We start from the raw sequence: 20,532 nt of genomic DNA on the forward strand, positions 1-20,532 counted from the left end.
TGCTGCTTGAGAACTAGCTCAAATGCCTTCTTGCATGTAAGGAATTTGTATTCACTGATGACATGAGGTGGTTTGATGCTTGGGAATTCATTTAGTTTCCTTGGAAGGGCCTTTATCCATCGTTAAGTTTGTGCTTCCAAGCCAGGAAAGCTTAGCCCAGAGAGTTCTTGGAGTACTTTTAAGGGTTTATGGTTGAGGGTTTTTTTCCTAAAAACAACATTATGAGCAAGCATTGTGGCCAGTAAAAATATCCTCACTTCAGGAGCAAAACTGCTCTTGGCTAGTCAAGCAATCTTTTTTGTTTCAGTCTCAGTTTGCAAGCCCAGGGGAGTATTTTGAAAACTTGCTCTGTAAAACACAGAGTAAAAACAAGATTCCCCTCCTCAACTTCATTTCCACTAAGATAGCAAGTCTCACTGAATTAAGGAAACCTAAGTTGTACCTGCTGATCACAATCTCTCAGTGAAATTTATTAGAGGTTTGGGTTTTTTCCCCCTTACAAAAATGTGGCTTGTCACCTGCAGGATATTACTTCAAGATTTTCTCAGATGCCTGATTTGATTTTTCATTTGGTTTTTTTTCCAAACAAAGGAGAATAGAGGCACTTACTGTTATCGTGCTTGTGTCCAGGATAAATAATTCTGAAGACATAATCTGTGGATGTGTCCTCAGCTGGCATCTCCTCCAGGTCCACTGATTTGTTGCTGTTCCGCTTTCGAAGCTTTGGAAACACCTTGCCCTAGAGAAAAGAGTAATTCCATACATTCAGCTGTGAGTGACTAACAGAGTGCAACAAACTAAGTACTACAGTCCTTTGGCATCTTAAATCTCCAAACTTTCAATGTTGGGAGGAGGTGAGGGAGAAAACAGTGGAGTCATATACAGGTAATGGTTTAGGGGTACTTAATACTACTTTTGTGTGTGCTGTAAACCAGCCTTTTCTTGTAATCTATGGGAGCTGGGCACCCCAAGCCTCTGGCAGCAGCTCTGTCCAGTCCACCTGAATCTCACTTCTATCGTGTGGGTTTGTACCTTGATGCAACAGCAGATTCCAGCTCATTGCTCAAAGGGGTAATGAAGGTGTGAACAATTTTCACAGACCTCGTGTATAAGAAGCAGACTGGACTAAATGGAGTTGTGTCCTGCTTTACCACAAAGCAGCTTGAAGCCAGTGCCTGGCCCCGTGGAGCAGAGACACCAAGAGCAGCCTCACCCAAGAGCCCAGCAGAAGCACAGTACCTTGCCCTGCTGGGACCAGAGCGGGGGCTCCAGCTGGCCCCGGGGCAGCAGCCCGTTCTCCAGGCAGGACAGGAAGGCCAGCAGGTGCCCTCCCTGCGGGAAGTGCAGCGGAGGCCTCTGGGTCCCATCCTGGCTCACCAGCACCAACGTCCATCTGCTTTCTGCTGCAAGGAGGACAAGGGGAGTCCACACTGTTACATCACAGCCTCAGTTTGCTGCTCTTACCTCCTAAGTAGATTTTATTTGGGATCATCTCTAAGTAGATAAATAAACCTTTGTGAGGCACAGTGTGATCTAAGGCTGATATCAGCCCTTTAGTCCTAAAGAAACTCAAGATACATGCAAACTATGAAAGCCTCATACAGTTGTCATAGTCTATCAGCTGGGACTGGAGATTTTAACACTCATTCCCACACGGCCAGAACTAGTCAGAGGTATTCCTGACACTGAGGGAGGAAAAGTAATCATTCAAGGGGCTCTCCTGTTTATGTATTTTTAAGGAATATGCTTAAGGGTTATGCTTACGTTGCTGGTGGCAGTGGATGCAGACGATCTGGCTCAGTGGCACAATCAATGCGTAGTCCCAGTAAACACTAAAAAGGAAGGAAAATGCAGGAAACATTGTTTTTTCTATATTCAGGAAAGCTTGCAGTTCCAAGCACCTGATAGAAAGAACTCTGCTAAGTTAATAACTGCTTATTATATTTGGTCAGTGAAAGTAAATTATTGGTCAAGTAAAGGGTAAAGGAAAGCTAGTTTCTCCACACTGGATATTCTGGTACTAGGCTTGTACAACCTCTGCTTCCCTCTTCCCCTCCCCTTCCTCTTTCTTGGTGCCCCCCAGCAGGACACAGCTCTTCCCATCTTTCCTGAATGCAATGAGTACCTTTTCTCCAGTTCTGAATCTCCAAGGGTTCCATTCATCAGCTGGTTTGGAGTCCATTTCAATGTCAAACTATCTGCTGATTGATGAAGGGAGAGATACCCAGGAATTGCCTCCAAGTCATCTTTCTGTTCACAGAAGCAACAAACAGACAACCCAGGTGACTCAAGTGCACAAAACATCTGCATGAAATATATGCTCCAGTCTTTCTGTGCCACGCAAGTTCCATAGCTGCAGTATCTGGGAAGTGTGGAGGCAAACCCTAACAGCAGAAGTACTGCTATACAATATTGCTATAGCAAGAGGGGAAAAACCACGGCACAGTCAGCTGGTTTATGAAATACAGTCCAGTATGTTTGCTCCTGCCTACAGCCCACTGCTCACTGACAGTGGCCAGGCAGTGAAAGCATTTGTGACGTGTCAAATGTAGCCCAGCCCAGGAGAGGCGAGCAGAAGGCAGCTCTGTGCTGAGAACAGGATGCACCAGGCCCTCGCCAGGTCGGATCTCTACCCCAGCCCCAGCCCTCCTGCCCCGGTGCCTGCCCCAAGCGCTGCTGCACTCACCGGCTGCACCAGGACGTTGTTCTTGCCGTAGAGAAGGTGGGTCCTGGAGTTCTGGTGCAGGGACTCCACGTACTCCCGTGCCGAGGCAGCAAAGCGATCTTCCGACGTGCTGCCGCTGGAGTGGCGCTTGCGGATCTGCACACACAGCGGGCGGGTCAGCCGGGGCACAGGCAGCAGGGCAACTCCTGTGCAGCCAGGGCTTGGCAGGGAAACTCAGCCCTGACCACGGCCCCTCAGAGTTTCTTGTGAACTACCTGGTCAGACCACAACTGTCAAATGCCACAGAACTTAGTGCTGGGTCCCAGACTTTTCTACGTACAGATAAAGAGGGCACTGTGGCCCAGATGGAGTTCTAATCCGTGGTACAGCTCCGTTACAGAAGAAAGGCTGTTCCAGGTGCAGGTCCCACCCTCAGGGGGCTGTTCTATTCCCAGCCCGTGCCCCAGCCAGGGACAGGGACAGAGTTAATACCTACTCCCAGGGCCGGGCGCTTGGAGGGCGAGTCCTGGCGGCCGTGCGCGCCGTGGATGCGGTGCCGCTGCACCAGCTCGTCGGCCGACGGGTCCGTCCAGTAGTGGTCAGCTGTCTTTAGCTTGGTGTACTCCAGAGCACACGGTCCAACTAGGAGAAGAGACCAAGGGAGGAACCCTCTGAGCTGCTCAGAGACACACTCACTGCTACCCTGCTGGCTGAGCACTGAAGGTGAGATCTCCTTCTCAAGCCAAGTGAATATCAATGGTCCCTGATCCCAGGGGATGAGCCCATAATGCAGACAATATAATAATGTATCACTCCTATTATCCAGGGCTGTGTAAGAGTATTACTGTAGGAAACAGTGCCCTGCCACAGCAGCATTAGCAGTTACAAACTGCCAGCATTTAGTAAAAATCCATTCCCATTCTGCTTTCTAACTCCACCAGATGATCAATCTCTTCTGGTCTTGTAAGGAACTAAACATCGTCCCTGTTGCTTTGTTATAAATAGTTAACTACATACAAGATACAAAATTCACCTGTTGTAACACTGTTATAATGCAAAATGCTTTAAGAAACAATTTACTTTCTTCAGCATAAAAAGTAACTTTGCAAGAACTCACCTAGCAGAGAAGCCAGTATTGGGCCACACACAGGATCTGCCAGTAAAGCTTCCTTTTCATAGTATTTACTACAAATAAAAGATCAGAACAGTAGTTGGTATAAACCATTTCAAAGCTTGGGTGTAGCTACAGGTCTAACACAATGGGCCTCTTGATATGCTCATTCTCTCTCATCTATTTTCCAGCTGAGCTCGGAGAGGCGGGAGCTTGCCTTGTGCCCAGTGTGTTTACCCAGAATATTTGATTTGGGGCTTTGGGCAGAATTGCAATATGGGAACAAACAATAGTTCTCTGCAAGCAATTTTGCCCATTTTCCACAGAGACAAAACAATCCACACATTCTTACACATGTCTTCCATCTGTGAAGAATCATCTTGAAACACTGTGAAGAACTATGAACTACTGCATTGCTCTTGCAGTGATCCCCAAGTCTTGCCATTGCAGTAGGCAAAGCTGCTTTACAAAACCACACAGCCAAAAAATCCAAACACCCACAGCTCTGGAATGCCACTGTCCTCTGTGGTCTGTTCACTAGATGGGGCTCAAACTCTAAAGCACCTGCTCCTCCTCCAGGACAGAACAGCTGAAGGATGTGAACATGGAGCATTTGAGCAGTAATGTCACAAAAATGCATGGTAACAAGCCTTATGAAAAGGTTTGTTTTATTCACCAAGTCAGACTCTCAAAATCACACACCTGCAATGAAGGACCTGATCCTAACTCATCTGAAGGGATGGGGAAGGCAGTGAGGTGATGGAACAACTGAGAACAAACTCCCCTGATGTGTCTCCTGTGGATTATGTGGAAAAGAAATTAAAACCCCTTGTACCCATGTATCTGCAGACACTGAGGCAGTGGACTAAAATGCTTTCATTAACTGTGTCTCTGGGACATGGCCAACGCTCCCTCTGTCTCTTCTGCACACAGCTCATAAAATCCAAGCTGGCATTACATATCCCAGAGCAACAGTTTGCTTGAACAGCACAAAGACCTTTCTTCCATTCTCTTGCTTTTAGTGGCAAGATACATCACGAAAGCAAAGCTGATGACAAGGAAAACAGTAACACAAACTTGGAAAATACTGTGAAAATAAGCTGCTTTGCCCTTAGCTCTCATCCTTGTTCAGACCCATTGGCTTTGGATGAACAAGAATGTGTTGCAAGTGCAGAATGACAAGAGCACCCTGCCAGCAAACTTCCCTTGTGGGACCACACCAAGCTTTAGGGTCCCTTCCTTTCTCTTTTTATGGGAGACTGTCCTCAGTGTGCCCCATTAAGTCTTCTGTATCATGCCCATTACAATACGGGCACCTGATATACTTGAAGTTACATTTGTAGCTGATTTCTGGAAAGCTGAATGCCTCTTTATGTTTTTTTGTAAGCCTGAAACACTGTCAGTGATGAAAAGCTAAAGGACAATTTTTCTAAATGCCTATGTAACTGGTTTCATCTTACCAGAAGCCTGCATCACAGGGGTTTGCCAACCACTTTTGATGAAATCCCTTGCTGCAGACACCTAAATGCATCAATCCAACAAAGCCCTGTGCTTCTGCTGCTTTCCTTACCTGCAGTTATCAACAATGTACTGCACAATCTTGTCCAGCACCTTCTCAATCAAGGCTGTCCGAACCCAGATGTGCTTGATGGCCTGAGGTGTCAGGACAGGTGTTTTGCTTGTGGTTGATCCCTGCCTTTTGAGGGGTTCCTGCCCATTTGGCTGATTTTTCCTGCAAAAGGTGATAAAATAAAAGTAGTCAGAATTTGCACAGCAGCATCAGCCAGTGAAAGCCATCCTCCTGCATCAGGTAACACAGTGCAGCTGCAGGAGAAAGGAGCTGCAAAGCACAGGGGCACCTGCCTTGGCTCTGCACACACTGCCCCGGGCTGAGCGGAACAGGAACCCCCTCAATGTCTTTTCCAAAAACCTCCCCCTTCAAATAGAAGAAGATTCCATTTTGCCTCAATGAGGAAAGGAAACCCTGACATCTTCAGGTGCTTTGCCAGCACTTGGGTTCCCTTTCAGGAAACTGTTCAGTTACACAGAGTCAATACAATTTGTTTGGGTGAGATCTGTAATTGTCCCCTGCACTGACAGGGTCCCAAGTCCTGCAGCAGGCCATGACAGCACCCCATCAGAACAATTTGGGTGTTTAGCTGCATCCCAAACAGGGGTTTTAAGCCACAGCCTCAGGACAGTTAGGCTGTTACAGCCCTTCTGTCTCATTTCACGCATCCAGCAGAGCGAGTCCACCCCCTGCAGTATTTCCCAATAGTATCTTTTCTGTGTGTATTTTCTACAGCACTTAAATTTAGTGGCTGTTAATAGCTGAAAAACACACAAAATTTGTCCAAGAGAAACCACAGAATTTAAGTTCATTGCTCCTCTCTGTCAGAGGATACAGCCAAAGTTCTCTTGTGGTTAGAAGGGTGTTTGTGTGGGCTCTTAACCAGGAAAGAGGCTGGTGAATTTTCAGTAGAAAGCATCCTTCTTCTCAACATTTAAAAAACTAATCTTAATAAAATCCCTGTCTGTATCAGTAGGCCCAACTAAAAATATATCAAAAATAGGTACATATCTGTCAAAAACCACATAACAAAGTCTGATAATTATAAGTCTAACAAAGATAAATGTCAGAAAATTACACAGAAATATAAGTGCTAATTTAAATAATTGTCAGTAATGAAAGACAAGCTCTCTCACAAAGCCCTTCTTCACAGGAAATGGATCAGAAGCTAAAAGTTCCTACAGTGTGCAAAGAGCTCTCAGGGCTCAGCAGTGCCCACAAACAGAATTAAAAATGCTTTTGTCCTGAGCTTATAGGACAAGACACTTATGCACTGTGATTTCATCTACAGAACCACATGGAAAATTTTAACTTTGCAACTCACCACCAGCAAGAAGTCTAAGACTTTCAGTAACCTTGACTCCAGAATTCTGTTGTGCTTAAATCCAGCCTGTACTGAACAGCTTTCCTATACCATCACTCTTTGTATCCATTAATTTAACTGTTTCTGCTATGACACCTAGAAATTTGCTCCTGGTTTGGCAGGAGCATGCCAAAACAGCTTTTCCAGTATGTCTGTTCTTGAGTTCCTCCTTCCACCCCCTCCCTTCCCACCAACAGTCCAAGCTGGTCCACCATCCCCAGACTGCGAGCCCTCTCTGCAATCACCAGTAATTAGTCACTTCTGCTGCTACGTGTGGGCTGAATGTGCTCCTCTGCTGCACTGAGAGGCAAAATGAAACCCCAAAGCCTCAGTTCCCCACCTCTGCCCCTTTGCTCACTGCCAGCTTGATCAAACACCAACACCTACAGGTGCTGACGAGACAAAGCTGCATCCCCTGCGCCAAGCCCCTGTGCACTCACGGGCAGCCCGTGTCAGCATCCCGCACACACACCTGCATTGGCTGATAAACAGAGCCCAGCCTCACCTGCTCTCCACCTGCTGCTGCAGCTCCTGCACCTTCCTGCACACGTCCCCGGCTATGGCACAGGTCTTGCCCACCTTGGTGAAGAGCGCGGCCACCTTGTCGGAGCGCAGGAAGCCGGCAGCCCTGCGCTTCAGCATGTGCAGCAGGCACGCCTCCACCACACCTGTGAACGGGACACAGCGTTATCCTCGGCTGCCTCCTGCCTCCTCCTGGGCCAGCACAGCCTGCTCACGGCCCCTGGCCAGGGCTGGGTCAATGGGGGGGACAGACAGACAGACAGAAACCCAGATGATGTCAGCATGTGTATAATCTGCTACTACAAGCACCTTGTAAAGTACAGATAATGGCAGTATATAATAAACTGGAATCAGCCCATGGTCTGACAGCAACAGGAGCCTGGTGCTGATGCCATCTCTGAGGCCAGGATGGTTCATTCCCTGCCAGGGGAAGGAGCACCCGTGCAGGAACAAACACCCACAGCACTGATGCCATCTCTGAGTGGAGCCAGGCTGGTTCCCGTGCCAGGGGAAGGAGCATCCGTGCAGGAACACCCACAGCACTGATGCCACCTCTGAGGCCAGGCTGGTTCATTCCCTGCCAGGGGAAGGAGCATCCGTGCAGGAACGCCCGCGGCGCTGCGGGGGACAGCAGTGATGACAGCACGGCCAAGTTCTGCACAGCACGGTCTAGCTCCTGTCTATCAACCATCACAACAGCTCTTAACCCAGCAACTGTTGTGCTCTGTCTTTCAATTAGAAATAAAGAAAAAAGAAAAGCAGCTTTCCAGATGCCTGGAGCAATGCAGCAATTTGATTCCAAATCTTAGATGAAGCAACCTGCCTTTAAAAATAACTGCAAAGAAGTGCATTGCTGTTGCTTAGGAAACAGACTCTCTTCCCACCTTCACTGCTTTTTTTTTTATTTCTTTAAAACAATAAAATATTAATGAAACAAATTTAGTGAAAAGCACAGCAGGCACAGCTTTAATTATTAATAAATGCTGCAGCTGCCACTGAGGGCAATTTCCCCAGTGACTGTCCCTAGAGCCCCAATATTTAACTATTCCATTGTGACATTTCTCATCACAAGAACTTGGGTAAGATCAGTCCCCAGCTGCCTATAATGCACACATAGGGGTCATCTGCAAGGGGTGAGACATTGAAATTTCTGCTGGATTGCCTCAAAAGGTATTTTCCACAGGACAAGAGATTAACACGTGTCCAGTTCTGTGTGTAAGGAGCCCTTGGATTGGGGGGCAGGTTACAGCCCGGCCTGTGTGACCCTCAGGTCACTTCATTCTCCTACACTTCAACCCCAGAGAGAGACTGACAGCACTCTTCTCTCCAGGCTCCTTTCCACAAGAATTACTCCAGAACAGCTGGAATACATTCACATCTGACTTGATCTGAATGTGCTTGCAAATGCACCGCGGCTTTTACCCAGTTAGAGTAGAAAACAGGCAGGCAGGGCAGCACATGTTGTGCCACAGGTGCTGTCCCACTGCAGCCCAGGGGACCGTGCGGGTGCCACCCTGGAGGCACAGGGCAGCAGCAGGGCAGCAGCAGGGATCCCTCCCAGCCCGCAGCAGAACGGCACGGCACTGCAGGGAGGGAGCAGCTCCTGGCAGAGCCCCCAGGGCTTCCCTTTGGCTGCGTGTCCAAGGCAGGCACTGATCTCACTGCACCTTGCCAGCATCGCCCACGGCCAGGCTGAGTCACAGAGGAAACCTCACACACCCTGAACAAAGTGGCACAGGAGCGCCTCACGCTGCAGAACCTTCCCAAAGACACGAGGGGACCTTGGCCGTGGTGCTTTCTGATAAACCCAAACCAGGTGATCCCCAGGAGTTACCAACTGCACAGCTCACACTGCTGCCTAGAGAGACAACACAAACGATTTCAGGGCTTGTAGTACAAGAACCTTTGGGACAGGGAAATGGGGTTATTTATTCATTTCTGGGAAAATGAACCATTTCTCCCTTTTTGGAATCTGGCACTCTAAGAAGACCTACAAATAGATGATTCAGCTGTTCCTGGAGAAACTGCTGACATTAGAAAGGCATCACTGGGTGGTTTTGTGTGCACACAGGTAGTCTGTGTGAATGTACACATGCCTTTGCCTACAGACATGTGTGCACACAGGTAAGTAACTGCACAGCCCAGTGTGATCCCCAGCCTGCCTACTGCCACTGTACCTACAACAAACACATACAAAAACCCACCAGATAAAAAGGCAGCAACTCATCACACACAGCGGAAAAGCAGCTCTGCACTGGGAACAAATCAGCATAGCTCAGGTAATTCTCTTGTATGGTTCAGCTGACAGCAGCCATCTAGAAATTCATTAACTCCAGACAGTTTTGAGGAACATTCTCTGCAGTATTCACTGCTGAATTTAATTAAGTGCAGATATATTATTGATTTACAGTTCAAATAATCACAGTGCCCACCAGGCTTCAGGAAATGTCACCTTTTTATGACTTCACCACAGCTACTTCCAGGGTCAGGTGAACAGGTTTGGTTTTGTCCCTTTTTGGCTCTATGAAAATTCTGATATGACTTAATGGACTGTGAAATGAAAGTTCTGGGGCTGGAGGGGTGGTGAGCAGAGAAAAGAAAGCCTGTGGAAGGATTATTTATGGGGTGTACTTAGCAGATGAGATTTTCCTTAGACAGGAAGAAATACTGCAGCTAAATACCTTGTTTTCATGGAAACTGTGCACGGGGAATTGAATTCATGAGGCTGAAGAAATTAAAAACAAGTGAAAAGAGTAGGATGATAAAGAAGCCATCAGATGCTCATGATCTCCAGCTGCTATTGCTTTATCCTAGTCACAGATCTGCCCAGTTTGAGACCAGTTCAGCCTGCTGTGTCATTGGGAGCTGCTGGTCCCTGAGTGCAAAGGGCTGCAGAGGAACATCCAAACCTGCTTCTGTGCCACAGAACATTTCATGTTCAGTAACTCCCTAGAAAATGATAATTTAAAAATTATCTAAATGGACAATTCCCAGTTCTAAAGTGGCTGGGAAACTTTGGGGCTGAAATTTGGTGACTGCTCCTCGTTAAAACCGTGATCATTAAGCTTCAAGGATCTCAGCAACCTCCAGAAAACAGAAGTGTTTTCATTAAACACTGTTAAGGGCAAATCAAAAGTACTGAAGTTTCTCTAAATATTGAAAATTATCCAATTTGATGACCCAGGATCAAAGCAAAATGTTTAGCAGAGTTCTCTAAAAAGCACAAGAGATTTTATTTCACTTCTCAAGCTAAAAACACATCTAGTTCAAAAACGGTTTCATTTCACATCAGAGCCAATATTCACTCTGTTTTTTTTCCTCCCCACCACAGCACACCACTCATTAATTCAAGCATCATCTTTGGAGCACAATCAAAAACCTTCTAAATGTGCATGAAAAAATATTTGCTTCCCCCCAATTATGATCATCTCTGGTACACTCTCTGGGCTAATGTGTTTATCAAGTGAGGTAGAATCTCTGTAAACTATTTTTTAAGCATTATTCATCATTGAAAATGTTTGTTTCCCAAATAGGAGCAGTAATACAGGGAGACTTGTGTTTTGTTTGTGAGTGATCTGCATTTCCACAGCAGATAATCTTCATTTTTTTTAAAATATCAATGTCAAGGGTAGAAAGCCAAAAGAATTAAGATGATAAACTGTCAGGTTGGGCAGTGGTTATTTACATCTGTTTCTTTTCTACAGAAGTTGCATTTCTGTGAGCTAAGGAAAAAAGAGAGAAAACTGAATTCTTTGTTTTCTGTCAAATCTGAATATCGTGCTATTTAGAAGCCTCAAGGCAATCAGCTAAAAATCTCAAAGCATAAGGCATCTCCTCCTAATGGGGCTGGTTTTCAGAAGAATTGGAATGCTGTCACTCCAGCTGAAAATGATGGGAACAAAACTGGGTTATCTTTCAAACACAATTAACTTTGTGCAAAATGGGATAAGGCCATCCTGAGGAAGGAATTGACCCTGGGTCATTACAGTGGGACTGCAAAGCAGCCCTGCTCAGACTCCTGCAGCTCAGACTCCAACCACCCCAGATGACCCCGGGTACCTGCTCTCCACAGTCACCAGCCACATGCATGCTCCAAGGACTCCTGCTTTTCCACGGCCAGCGTGGATGGGGACTGACCCATGACCTCAGCTGAAGCTCTCTGTGCTCCTGCAGACGTGCAAGGCCCCAACATTTCACACCTTATCAGTCTCAACTACTCCAGAAAATGCAGCCACACAAGGGCTCTGCTACTGCCTGCCCCTGCAGAGTGAATGGAGTGCTCATCTGCTGGAAGTAACTGCTGAACTGTTCCACACAAAGTCCAATCTTCGTGTTTTGCACATTCATTAACGACAATCCTGTCACACACTGGATTGCTCTGAACTGTGAAGAGGACCCAAGAGCCACTCTGATTCTCAGAACACACCAGTCCTTCTGCTGTGAACAGATACTCAGTGACACAGACCTATTTCAAACAACAATTCCCTCTACTTATTTTTGAAGGAGGAAGCATCTTACATGGATGATTATCCAAGTGTAGATGCCCCAGGGCTCTGTGGAAGGAAGCTGCAAGGATGGATTCGGGGCCCACACATCAGATCTGGAGTGTGAATTACAGCCTGAAGCACAGACATCTCAGGAGCACTTGTGGGTGACAGCTCTCCTTGCGCTGTTTCTGAGAACAATAAATGCTCACGCAGTCCTGATGCACACAGACACTGCAGGAGAGCAGAAGCACCAGCGTAAGACACACACGCCAGCTCAGGAGTGCTTCACAAAAGCAGCCATGGAGTCAGGCCACAGCCTGGCACAGCCTGGCACAGGTCAAGGCTGTGTTTGAGTCTCTGAGTGAAGGAAACACAGGAAGCTGAAAGAGCTGCTGTTCAGCTTACAGGAGCACCCAGGAGAGACTGTGTGAGAGGAGGTAGCACCAGAGCACTCCCCTACCACCTGGCACATCCTGCTTCTACACCTGGAGGTCACCACACAGAAGGATGGACCCTGCAGAGCTGGCCAAGGGCACTCACAGCACTGCATGGCTACTGCGTGGGTCTGTTTGTGCATGGGTCTGTTTGTGCATGGACCTCCTCAGCCACCACGTCCAGAACCACCAAAGGCTCACAGGCTGCTCAGCTTTCAGACAAGACTGGACTGGCAGCAGGGCAAGCCAGCACTTGGCTGTGCTCAGGCGAGTGTCCCTTCTCTCTGGGTGGCAGATGTCTGCTCAAAGGCCTCACCTCTCTGATGTATTATTCACACATAGAAAGCACCAAGGACTGCTTACTAATGGGAATTCATTATCTCCCAAGCTCCCCCAGGCAGGCACCACATCCTTTTGTTTGAAGGGCTGCACATATGACTAAAGGCAGTCACAGACCCCATACAAACACCTCCAGTTAATATCCAGATCCAGCTCTGCAGTCAAGCCCTGTCACCTTTCTCAGTGCATGACTGGACAGATCGTGATGTGGTTTTGTTCTTCTTTTTTTTAAGATCTGTGTTATTTAAACACACCATTACCTAGAAAAAAAAAACCCAGTCATTTTCATCAGTTAATAAGAGAAGAAAAGCAATAAACATAATGGGGATGGAAAAAGAAAAAATTGAGGTTAATGCAGCTAAATCAACGGGACTGGCTCATCCCCGAGGGCTGAGCCAGCCCAGCTTCCTCAGCTCCTCTAGGAGAGACTCTCTGCTCCTCTTCTCTGCACCTGGAATTGCAGGCTCTGCAGCAAAGATCCTCAACAAATCCATCAGGACAGAGCAGTAATGTAACACCCAGAAATGGCAAATTTTCTCCTTGGGTTCAAAAGGGGAAAAGCATTTCTGGTCTGTAAGTCTGGTCTAGACAGAGTTTTAGAACATATTTAGAAGGCAAAGATTATTCAATGTCACGGAAGGAAAGGAAAACCAAGTACCTCCGATTGTCTTTGAAGTGAAGGACTGTAACCAATTAGTAACTGAAGATGGGAAGAAACAGCACATGCCAAGTATCCAAAGTAAACCAAAAAAGCTACAAAGCATCAAGAAAACAAAAAGAAGATGGGGATTTTTTTGTTTTCTTTGATAGAAGAGCCTCAATGTCTCACAGGATTTGGGTTCAGATTCAGGAACAGAAAAGGAGCTGCCACAAACCCACCCAGAGCTGCACAGCTCAGGTGCATCCCCAGGAACAGCAGTGGAATCCCCCAGCTCCCTCCTCTCCCTCCCATCCCAAGGGACACGTGCAATGCCATCCCCAAGCAAGGCTTACAAGAAGCCCCAAGCACAACATTAAATACCATTCTGCAGCTCAAATCAGAACTGGCCTTTTCAGTTCAGCCACAAAGGGATTCTGCACATTTTAATTAATGGGTTTAATTACTGGTAGCAGGTTTATTATTCAGGCCCAAAAAAGCTTTTCATGCAGTTCATCTCTTCCTTAATTTGAACTGAAATCTCATTTGAAAAGCCAAATTCTGCACGTTTAATAGTGCCCAAGTTACTATTTTTACTCACATTTACTACTAACCTTTCTCAAAACCATAGTAATATGGTAATATTACTCTGTAATATTGTATAAAATGTAATAATGTATAAAACCATAGTAATATTCCCTCTGCCAAGGTGGCATGCTGGATTTATTTAAATAACATATGTTTTGATTGTGACACACACTAACTCTCATAACCCACCCGAATTCTATGGTAATTAGTTTATAGCATGGGGAATTCAGGATTATTTAATTTAATATACTCCAAGTATAATTCTAAGAGAGCAAACTACTAAGACTCATTTCAAAGCAGATATTGGAAATGTAGAGATCATCTGGGTACCCATGTCTGAGGCATTCATGAATAAATCCTGTTTGCAGTATGAAGCTGACTTAAACAAGTTTTTTAATTGCTTCAAGCAGCGTGTTACTGTCAGACTAAAGGTGGGCAGCCACACAGAAAAGGCTCAGCAAACTGCAGGCAGCTTTTGGACAAACACTGTAGGCGTAATGTGCTGCACTGGAAACCCTGTAAATACACTTGAGGTGAGTGCAGAAACAGAGATGCTTGCTTTGCCTTCCCCTTCCCCTCAGAACGGGGCAAGGGCTGGTGCAGCTGCAGGGCAGGAGGAGCTGGGGGCAGAGAGAGGAGCTGGGGGCAGAGAGAGGAGCTGGGGGCAGAGAGAGGAGCTGGGGGCAGAGAGAGGAGCTGGGGGCAGAGAGGAGCTGGGGGCAGGCTGGGCAGGAGGAGCTGGGGGCAGAGAGGAGCTCATGGCAGGCTGGGCAGGAGGAGCTGCCCTGGCCCTGGCACAGGGCTGGCTCCACCAGCCCCACGTCAGCGCAGCTGCTGTTCCCAAGGAAACGTCTCCCAGAGCCCGGCTGCAATCGGCCGCAGCAGCTCCCAGCAGAAGCTGCTCCAAACACCCTCAGCACTGCACTGTGCCCTGGGGCTGGCTCCACAGCAAACCTAGCCCAAAGGAATTCAGAAGGTTGTCCCACAGTGGCACACATCAGCCACAGGCCAATGGGGCTGCTGTGGCTCTGAACCACAGCCAGATCTCCTGGAAAGCAGAGGGGATGGCAGAGCCCTGGGATGTAACCTAGGTTGGTTATGCACCAGGTTGGGAACAAATACAGAATCTCCTGCACTCACTGCTTCTCCACAAGGATGCTCTCCTCCCAGAGCACCCAGGCAGGCAGCACAGACTGGAGCAGAGTCCTCGTGGTTGCAGTCCCTCCTGCTGGATGGATGAGCACAGCTGGCCTGCTCAGAGGCACCATTCCTCCAGGCCAGCAAGGGTGGCACAGAGCTGGAGCATCTCCCAGGACAAGGGGCACACAACATTTAATTGGCACCTTCAGCCATCTAGGACCCAGGGCAGCTACGACCTGTTCAGCTACTGATGCAGAGGGACCCTGAAATCAGCCATGAGGTATTTAAGAGGCTCTTGCTAAACTCAGCCTAGCAGGAGAGTAAAATGATTCACAAGAATTCTATATTTATAACGAAGATTCACCAAAAATGACTCATGTACTGAACCACTCTAATTTTAAATAGAGGGAAAAACCTCTTGAAGAGTCACACGAAACTGGAGTGGGGGAGGGAAGAGAACTGTACACACAGGAGAGCACCAGCCAGGAGCTGTTAGCCAAATCTGCTGGAAGGGATTTCTCCATTCAATCAGCCAAAGTAAAAACAGAACATTCAGCTTCACCTTCTTGTGGTTTAGAGTTAATCAAGAGCTCCGTTCAAAGCAGCAGCAGGCTGGAGTCCTGCCTCAGGACAGGTAGGATTGCTGGGCAATAATGAGGCAGCTCAGTGCAGAGTCATTAGTTCTTCAGACCATGAAGAATTTAGAACACAAAACCAACTGGAATCACAGTAGGAGGACGAGAGAAGTATGAAGACTTTAAAGTATTCCTAATTTTGGCCAAGCAGAGTCTAACAGAAACAGCTGCCACCCCATCACCTGTAACACCGACAATGCAGCACAGCTTCCAGGACAGGATTCCAGGACCAGAGAGCAGGAGACCACACTGGGAGCTCCCTGGAACACACAGCCAGCCTCCAGCAAACCCACCTGTCTTCTCGGCTGGGTACTTGGATAATGACATTTTAGCGAGAGTTACTTTACAACTTGTAATGTAAACACACATGTAGCAAATACAGAGGTGAAATGGGCCTGAACACCATGATTTCTAGTATCTAAATCCCTGCATTTACCTCTGACAGCAGGGAAAATAAATGTCTAGAGGAAAAGCAAGGTTAGGTAGCATTAGCTCTTTGTGTGACATTTACCACATAAGGCGATGATGTGACTGCTGTCTTCATGTACAAATTTCCGGGTGACAGCTTCTTCCATGATCTGCTTTACCTAAAATGAATAGAGAGAAATGATTGCACGATCCCAACAAAATCAGCACAGCACTTGGGAGTTTCAGTTTCAACCACTGCTTGCCCCTTCCCCCTCACCAACAGACAAACAACTCCCTCACATCACATTTTGCAGGGAGGAATGGATCTAAGGAGGGAAGCACAAACAAACCTCAGGGGCCTATAACAGCATGAGGAAACCTCTGGCAGAAGAAGGACAGGCTGTTTGGGGTGTGCCCCCATCGAAGGCAGATTTCAGTGTGCCCACAGAACCCTCCAGAGAACTTCTCCAGCACAACTTTTGAAGAGCTGTGAAAGACTTTCTATATGATTCATCCTTGGCCTTCACAGTCTCTTCTGCTCATGAAACCAGATTGTGTAGCTATGTCCCATTTCCACTTGTGCCATTCTGCTCTTTCTCAAGCAACACGGGCACACATTCCCAGAGAGTTTTAGGGCCTTCCCCTGCCTGGGAAACAGGGAGCATGCCACAGCAATTACAAATGATGCCTTCAAAGCTCTGCTGCACCAGACAGTATACAAAATTATTACAGTACCTACAGAGAAGGCAGTGCCTTCAGTTATCACTTCAAGACACGATTCAGCAATTGTAGCAAATAAAATTACACTTATCACACTTTTTAATGATTTAAAACAAAGTTCCTTTCTAGTTTCAGGGTTCAAGATGTGTCAAGCTCCAGAGGGAAATCATTGCAAATTACTGACTTCCAAAAATTAAAGAAGAAACAGACAATTCTTACAATGAGGCTCTTGGCAAGAGGCTGTAGTCACCCTCCATTCATCTGCCAGTGATTTCTCCCCAATGGCTTCCTCAGCCTGACACCACATGAAATCTCACTGGTTTCCAGCTCATCACCAACTCATTTAACAGACACTCATTTCCTCCTGGCCGTGGAGAGCTCGCTCCCTTCTGTGTACAAATTAACCATAATTTTTGACTTCTCTCATTTGTGAGCTACAATTACAGGGTTATGACACCCTGACTAAACATGCCAATTCACTTTCAGTATATGAAAGTAAGTGCTACCATGGCAGAAGACTCAACCAGACACTCTCTTCTTCCAGCATTTAGAGCTAACTGGGTACCACTTCACGGCACTGACAGGTCCCAGGGTTTTGGGCTTTTCCCCTTGGTGCTGGACCAGGAGAGCTGCAGTGCTCCATTGACAGCTGGGCTCTGCAGCTGCCTGTGGAGGTGCCTTCTCTGCTTTGAAGGGCTTCCTCCTCCAGCAAGACCATCTGTGAGACCAGTTCTGGATGCTGTAATTAAACTCCCCCTCCCCCAGAACTCCTCCTGGGGCCTCTGTGCCCACTCGTACACCCCCAGCCCGGCTGGCAGCAGGCTGCAGCTCTGGCACTTGCTGCACGAGCCTCTCAACACATGGCATTTGCCTCGCTCCAAGTTCTGGATCAAACGGATCCTCCAGAATCTGTGCTCCTTATCAAACAGGAGCCCTCTGAGTCGCAGAGAAAACACTGGACGGGAAAAAGGAAACGTGTAAGAGGCTTTGAAAGTAGAACGTGTTTTATAGCTGAGGATTTCAAAACAAGTCGTTTGCACTCTATAAAACCTGGCTCACTGCTCACACCTGAGGCCTGACAATATAAACTTTGAGCCAGGCAATTTGTTTCTTTCCTGTGGCTTTTCTGACATGGCTGTTAGAACTGAGGACCTCACAGTGAGGCAGCTGAAGGTGGAGGAGTAGGAGGGTATCAAGGGAGAAGCAGAGGTGTGAGGAGGCCTCGTGAATGGGTCTCACATCTGGATTGTGCTGTGTGCTCAGCAATCCCTTTGGCACAGTTTCACTCCCCCAAGGAAAGGGCTGGTGTACTACTGGCAAAAAGCAATGAGCGCCCCTGGGCTGAAGGCAGACAGACTCTGCCCTGCTGCAGCACAGTCACCACGCTGGCAGGGTCACAGCAGCCTGAGCACACACAACTCAAGGGCACAGACAGGACTTCAGCACTGCACACCATGAAATCAGCCTCAGCATCCCAGAGAACATTAACTGCAATTCGCATCCTAACAACGGGGAGGAAGAAGAGTAGTTTCAATGAGCAAAAGCTCAAGTGCTCAGCAGTCAATTCATTGCTACACACATTTCCCAGGCACACCCCAATCAGCTTAGTATGTTACTGAGATCCCCATCAGCTAAAATGTTAAGTGTACAAAAACTGAGAAAGAAAAGTGTTTCAGATTCAATAATCAATGCTACTTTTCTAGAGCAGCACCATCCAGTGTCTCTGAGGAGACTTTAAGCCCCAGAGCTAAGGACACAGAGCAGGCTCTCTGTGTGTTCCCCACTGCCACCAGATGCCAAGCAAGCTCCCTGCATTTTCTGGAGAGTGACTGAATGTTATTAGAAAACATTTTTAAGGCATAGACAGGATATGAGAAGATTCAAAAGCAGGAATGCAATGTTCTTCAATCCCACGTCATCCCTCACTGCCACGTAATTCATGGATGCTCCAGGCGAGGAGCTAAAGCAAGTGTTTCTGATCAAATAGAACACAAGCTTTTTTTTTGCTTGTTTCCTTAATTCCCTTGCAATATTGCACAGCTCTTCATAGGGAATTCTGCTGCTTTGTCCCTGTTCTCGGGAGGCACTTGACAATGGAGCTTTTTGAGCACAAGCCCCCACACACACCCACTGGCCGCTACCAGCAGACCTGACCAAACTGCAAATGAATCTCTTTACCAGAAGCGTCCCCAGCTGCCCCCACAGGGAGGGGATGTGCAGGGGATGCGCAGGGGATGCAGGGCTGCTCCCAGAGCCTGGAGAGGAGCCTGTGCAGGGGGAGGGAGCGCTGGGGCCGGCTGTGACAGCGGCTCAGGTCCAGCCCTGGCAACACCACCCTCTCTCTGTGCCTCCCCTGCAGAACACAGGAGCCCCTCACCCTCACCAGGCTCTCCTCTGGGCCTGCCTGGTGGCACAGCGAGGCACCCGTGCCACTCAGTGCCACTGTCCCTGAACCAGCTGCAGCCCCGGGGACACCTGCTCGCCCCGGAACCGGTGCCAGGCTCTGGGGACACACATCTGCCCCCCTGAGCGCAGGGACAGCAAAGCTCTGCCCAGCCAGGTAAAGATCTCAGTGCTGAGGAGCACAGAAGGTCCTGGTGGCACCGTTATACAGGTAAAGCAAAGCAAACTCCCCAGAGAGAAGTTGCTTGGCATTTGAAGGATCTTCTAACGGATCACTGCTCTGACTTTATCCTACATCCTACAAGGCTAAAACTTTCAGAAGCAGTCAAACACTGAACCCATACCATAATAAATGGATTATTTATTAAGTTTCACTCAAGCAATGCACAAGAGAAATGCCTTTATGTTTAACTTTTTTTTATTTTATTGAAGGAAACTTTAAAAATGGTAAAGAAGAATGCTCATAACACACCACAATAACCAGGAACACAGTTAAAGCCTACAGCATTTTTTCCTTAAAGGAAAAAATCTAACGTCCACCATCCATATCTTCTTCAGCTTGGGCAGCTTCTGCTCACCTCCTTTATCGACAGCTGCTACTGCACTGACTCCTTACTCCTGATGAAAGACTGGCAGTGTAATAAAAGCTGTTCAATAACTATTGCACTTCTGCTCAGAAGCCCTTACATTTCAGCTGCAAGTTGAGCAATTGAGCTTCTGAAGTGCTCTGAAATCGTTCAGGGTAGAACTGCTAAGGTTATTGTTATCCTGTTTGTTTCACAGCTAGAAAGTACTGTTTAAATCCAGAAATGGCAAAACCCTCCATTTCAGGAGGCAAAAGGAAATGGCCAGAGAAAAAAGCCTGTTTTATGAGTCTGCTTGTCACAACAGATTTTCCTGCAGAGAGAGATAAATGCTTGAAACGTGAACTTCCAAGCGGCCTCAGCATGAATCCCAGCAGTTACATTTTCGAAACACATTACATGTCTTCCTTTCTGTGAGAGCCAACAAAATATATTCCCTACCAATGGGAAAGTCCATCTGAGGAAAAGCAAACAGCATTAAATTTCCCAAAGGAAAAATGCAGAAGTTTTAGCTGAGAGACTGAGGCAAAATAAACTAAACACTTTGGACCAAATGACTTTGGAGATAACTGTTCTATACTTTGCAAAGACAGCTGAATTTTACCAGGCTTGGTGGAACAGCCCACAGAAACAATACACTGCCTATGAACTCCTTTGGCTACTGAAGTTATGGGAAAATCACTCAACAGGAAATAAGAGTCTGGGTTTAAAGGACAAGGGAAGGGGACCAGGGCTCTGAGAACAGACACGGACATGGAGTCAGGTTTTCCCAGCCAGCAGGCAGGAGTGGCTGTATGAAGTCACACATGATAAAAAATGAGGTGGAAAATTCTATTGGAGAAAGTCACATACAGTCCTTAAGGGCAGCATTATCTGGTGGTGGGCAGCTACCAGTGGCTCGTGTTCAGTTCCTGCCTCTTTGTCAA

The 20,532-nt window shown here is 47.2% G+C and overlaps 1 protein-coding gene across 8 annotated transcripts in view; it reads right to left on the reverse strand.

Annotated features, from left to right (window-relative positions):
- Window positions 1-20,532, reverse strand: part of SGSM2 (small G protein signaling modulator 2) — a 36,254-nt gene that overhangs the window by 13,582 nt on the left and 2,140 nt on the right. For 5 of the 8 annotated variants that reach the window (XM_074557115.1, XM_074557112.1, XM_074557113.1 and 2 more), the window contains exons 2-11: window positions 16,003-16,078; window positions 7,215-7,377; window positions 5,347-5,508; window positions 3,783-3,850; window positions 3,162-3,307; window positions 2,687-2,821; window positions 2,126-2,250; window positions 1,765-1,832; window positions 1,240-1,403; window positions 610-739 (exon numbers count right to left, since the gene is read on the reverse strand). In XM_074557115.1, the coding sequence (XP_074413216.1) occupies window positions 610-739; window positions 1,240-1,403; window positions 1,765-1,832; window positions 2,126-2,250; window positions 2,687-2,821; window positions 3,162-3,307; window positions 3,783-3,850; window positions 5,347-5,508; window positions 7,215-7,377; window positions 16,003-16,078 (1,237 nt within the window). The remainder of the gene's footprint in view (window positions 1-609; window positions 740-1,239; window positions 1,404-1,764; window positions 1,833-2,125; window positions 2,251-2,686; window positions 2,822-3,161; window positions 3,308-3,782; window positions 3,851-5,346; window positions 5,509-7,214; window positions 7,378-16,002; window positions 16,079-20,532) is intronic. The other 3 variants (XM_074557116.1, XM_074557111.1, XM_074557117.1) reach the window with 2 other exon arrangements.

The sequence above is a fragment of the Zonotrichia albicollis genome, chromosome 22 (assembly GCF_047830755.1).
Source record: "Zonotrichia albicollis isolate bZonAlb1 chromosome 22, bZonAlb1.hap1, whole genome shotgun sequence".
Lineage (NCBI taxonomy): Eukaryota > Metazoa > Chordata > Aves > Passeriformes > Passerellidae > Zonotrichia > Zonotrichia albicollis.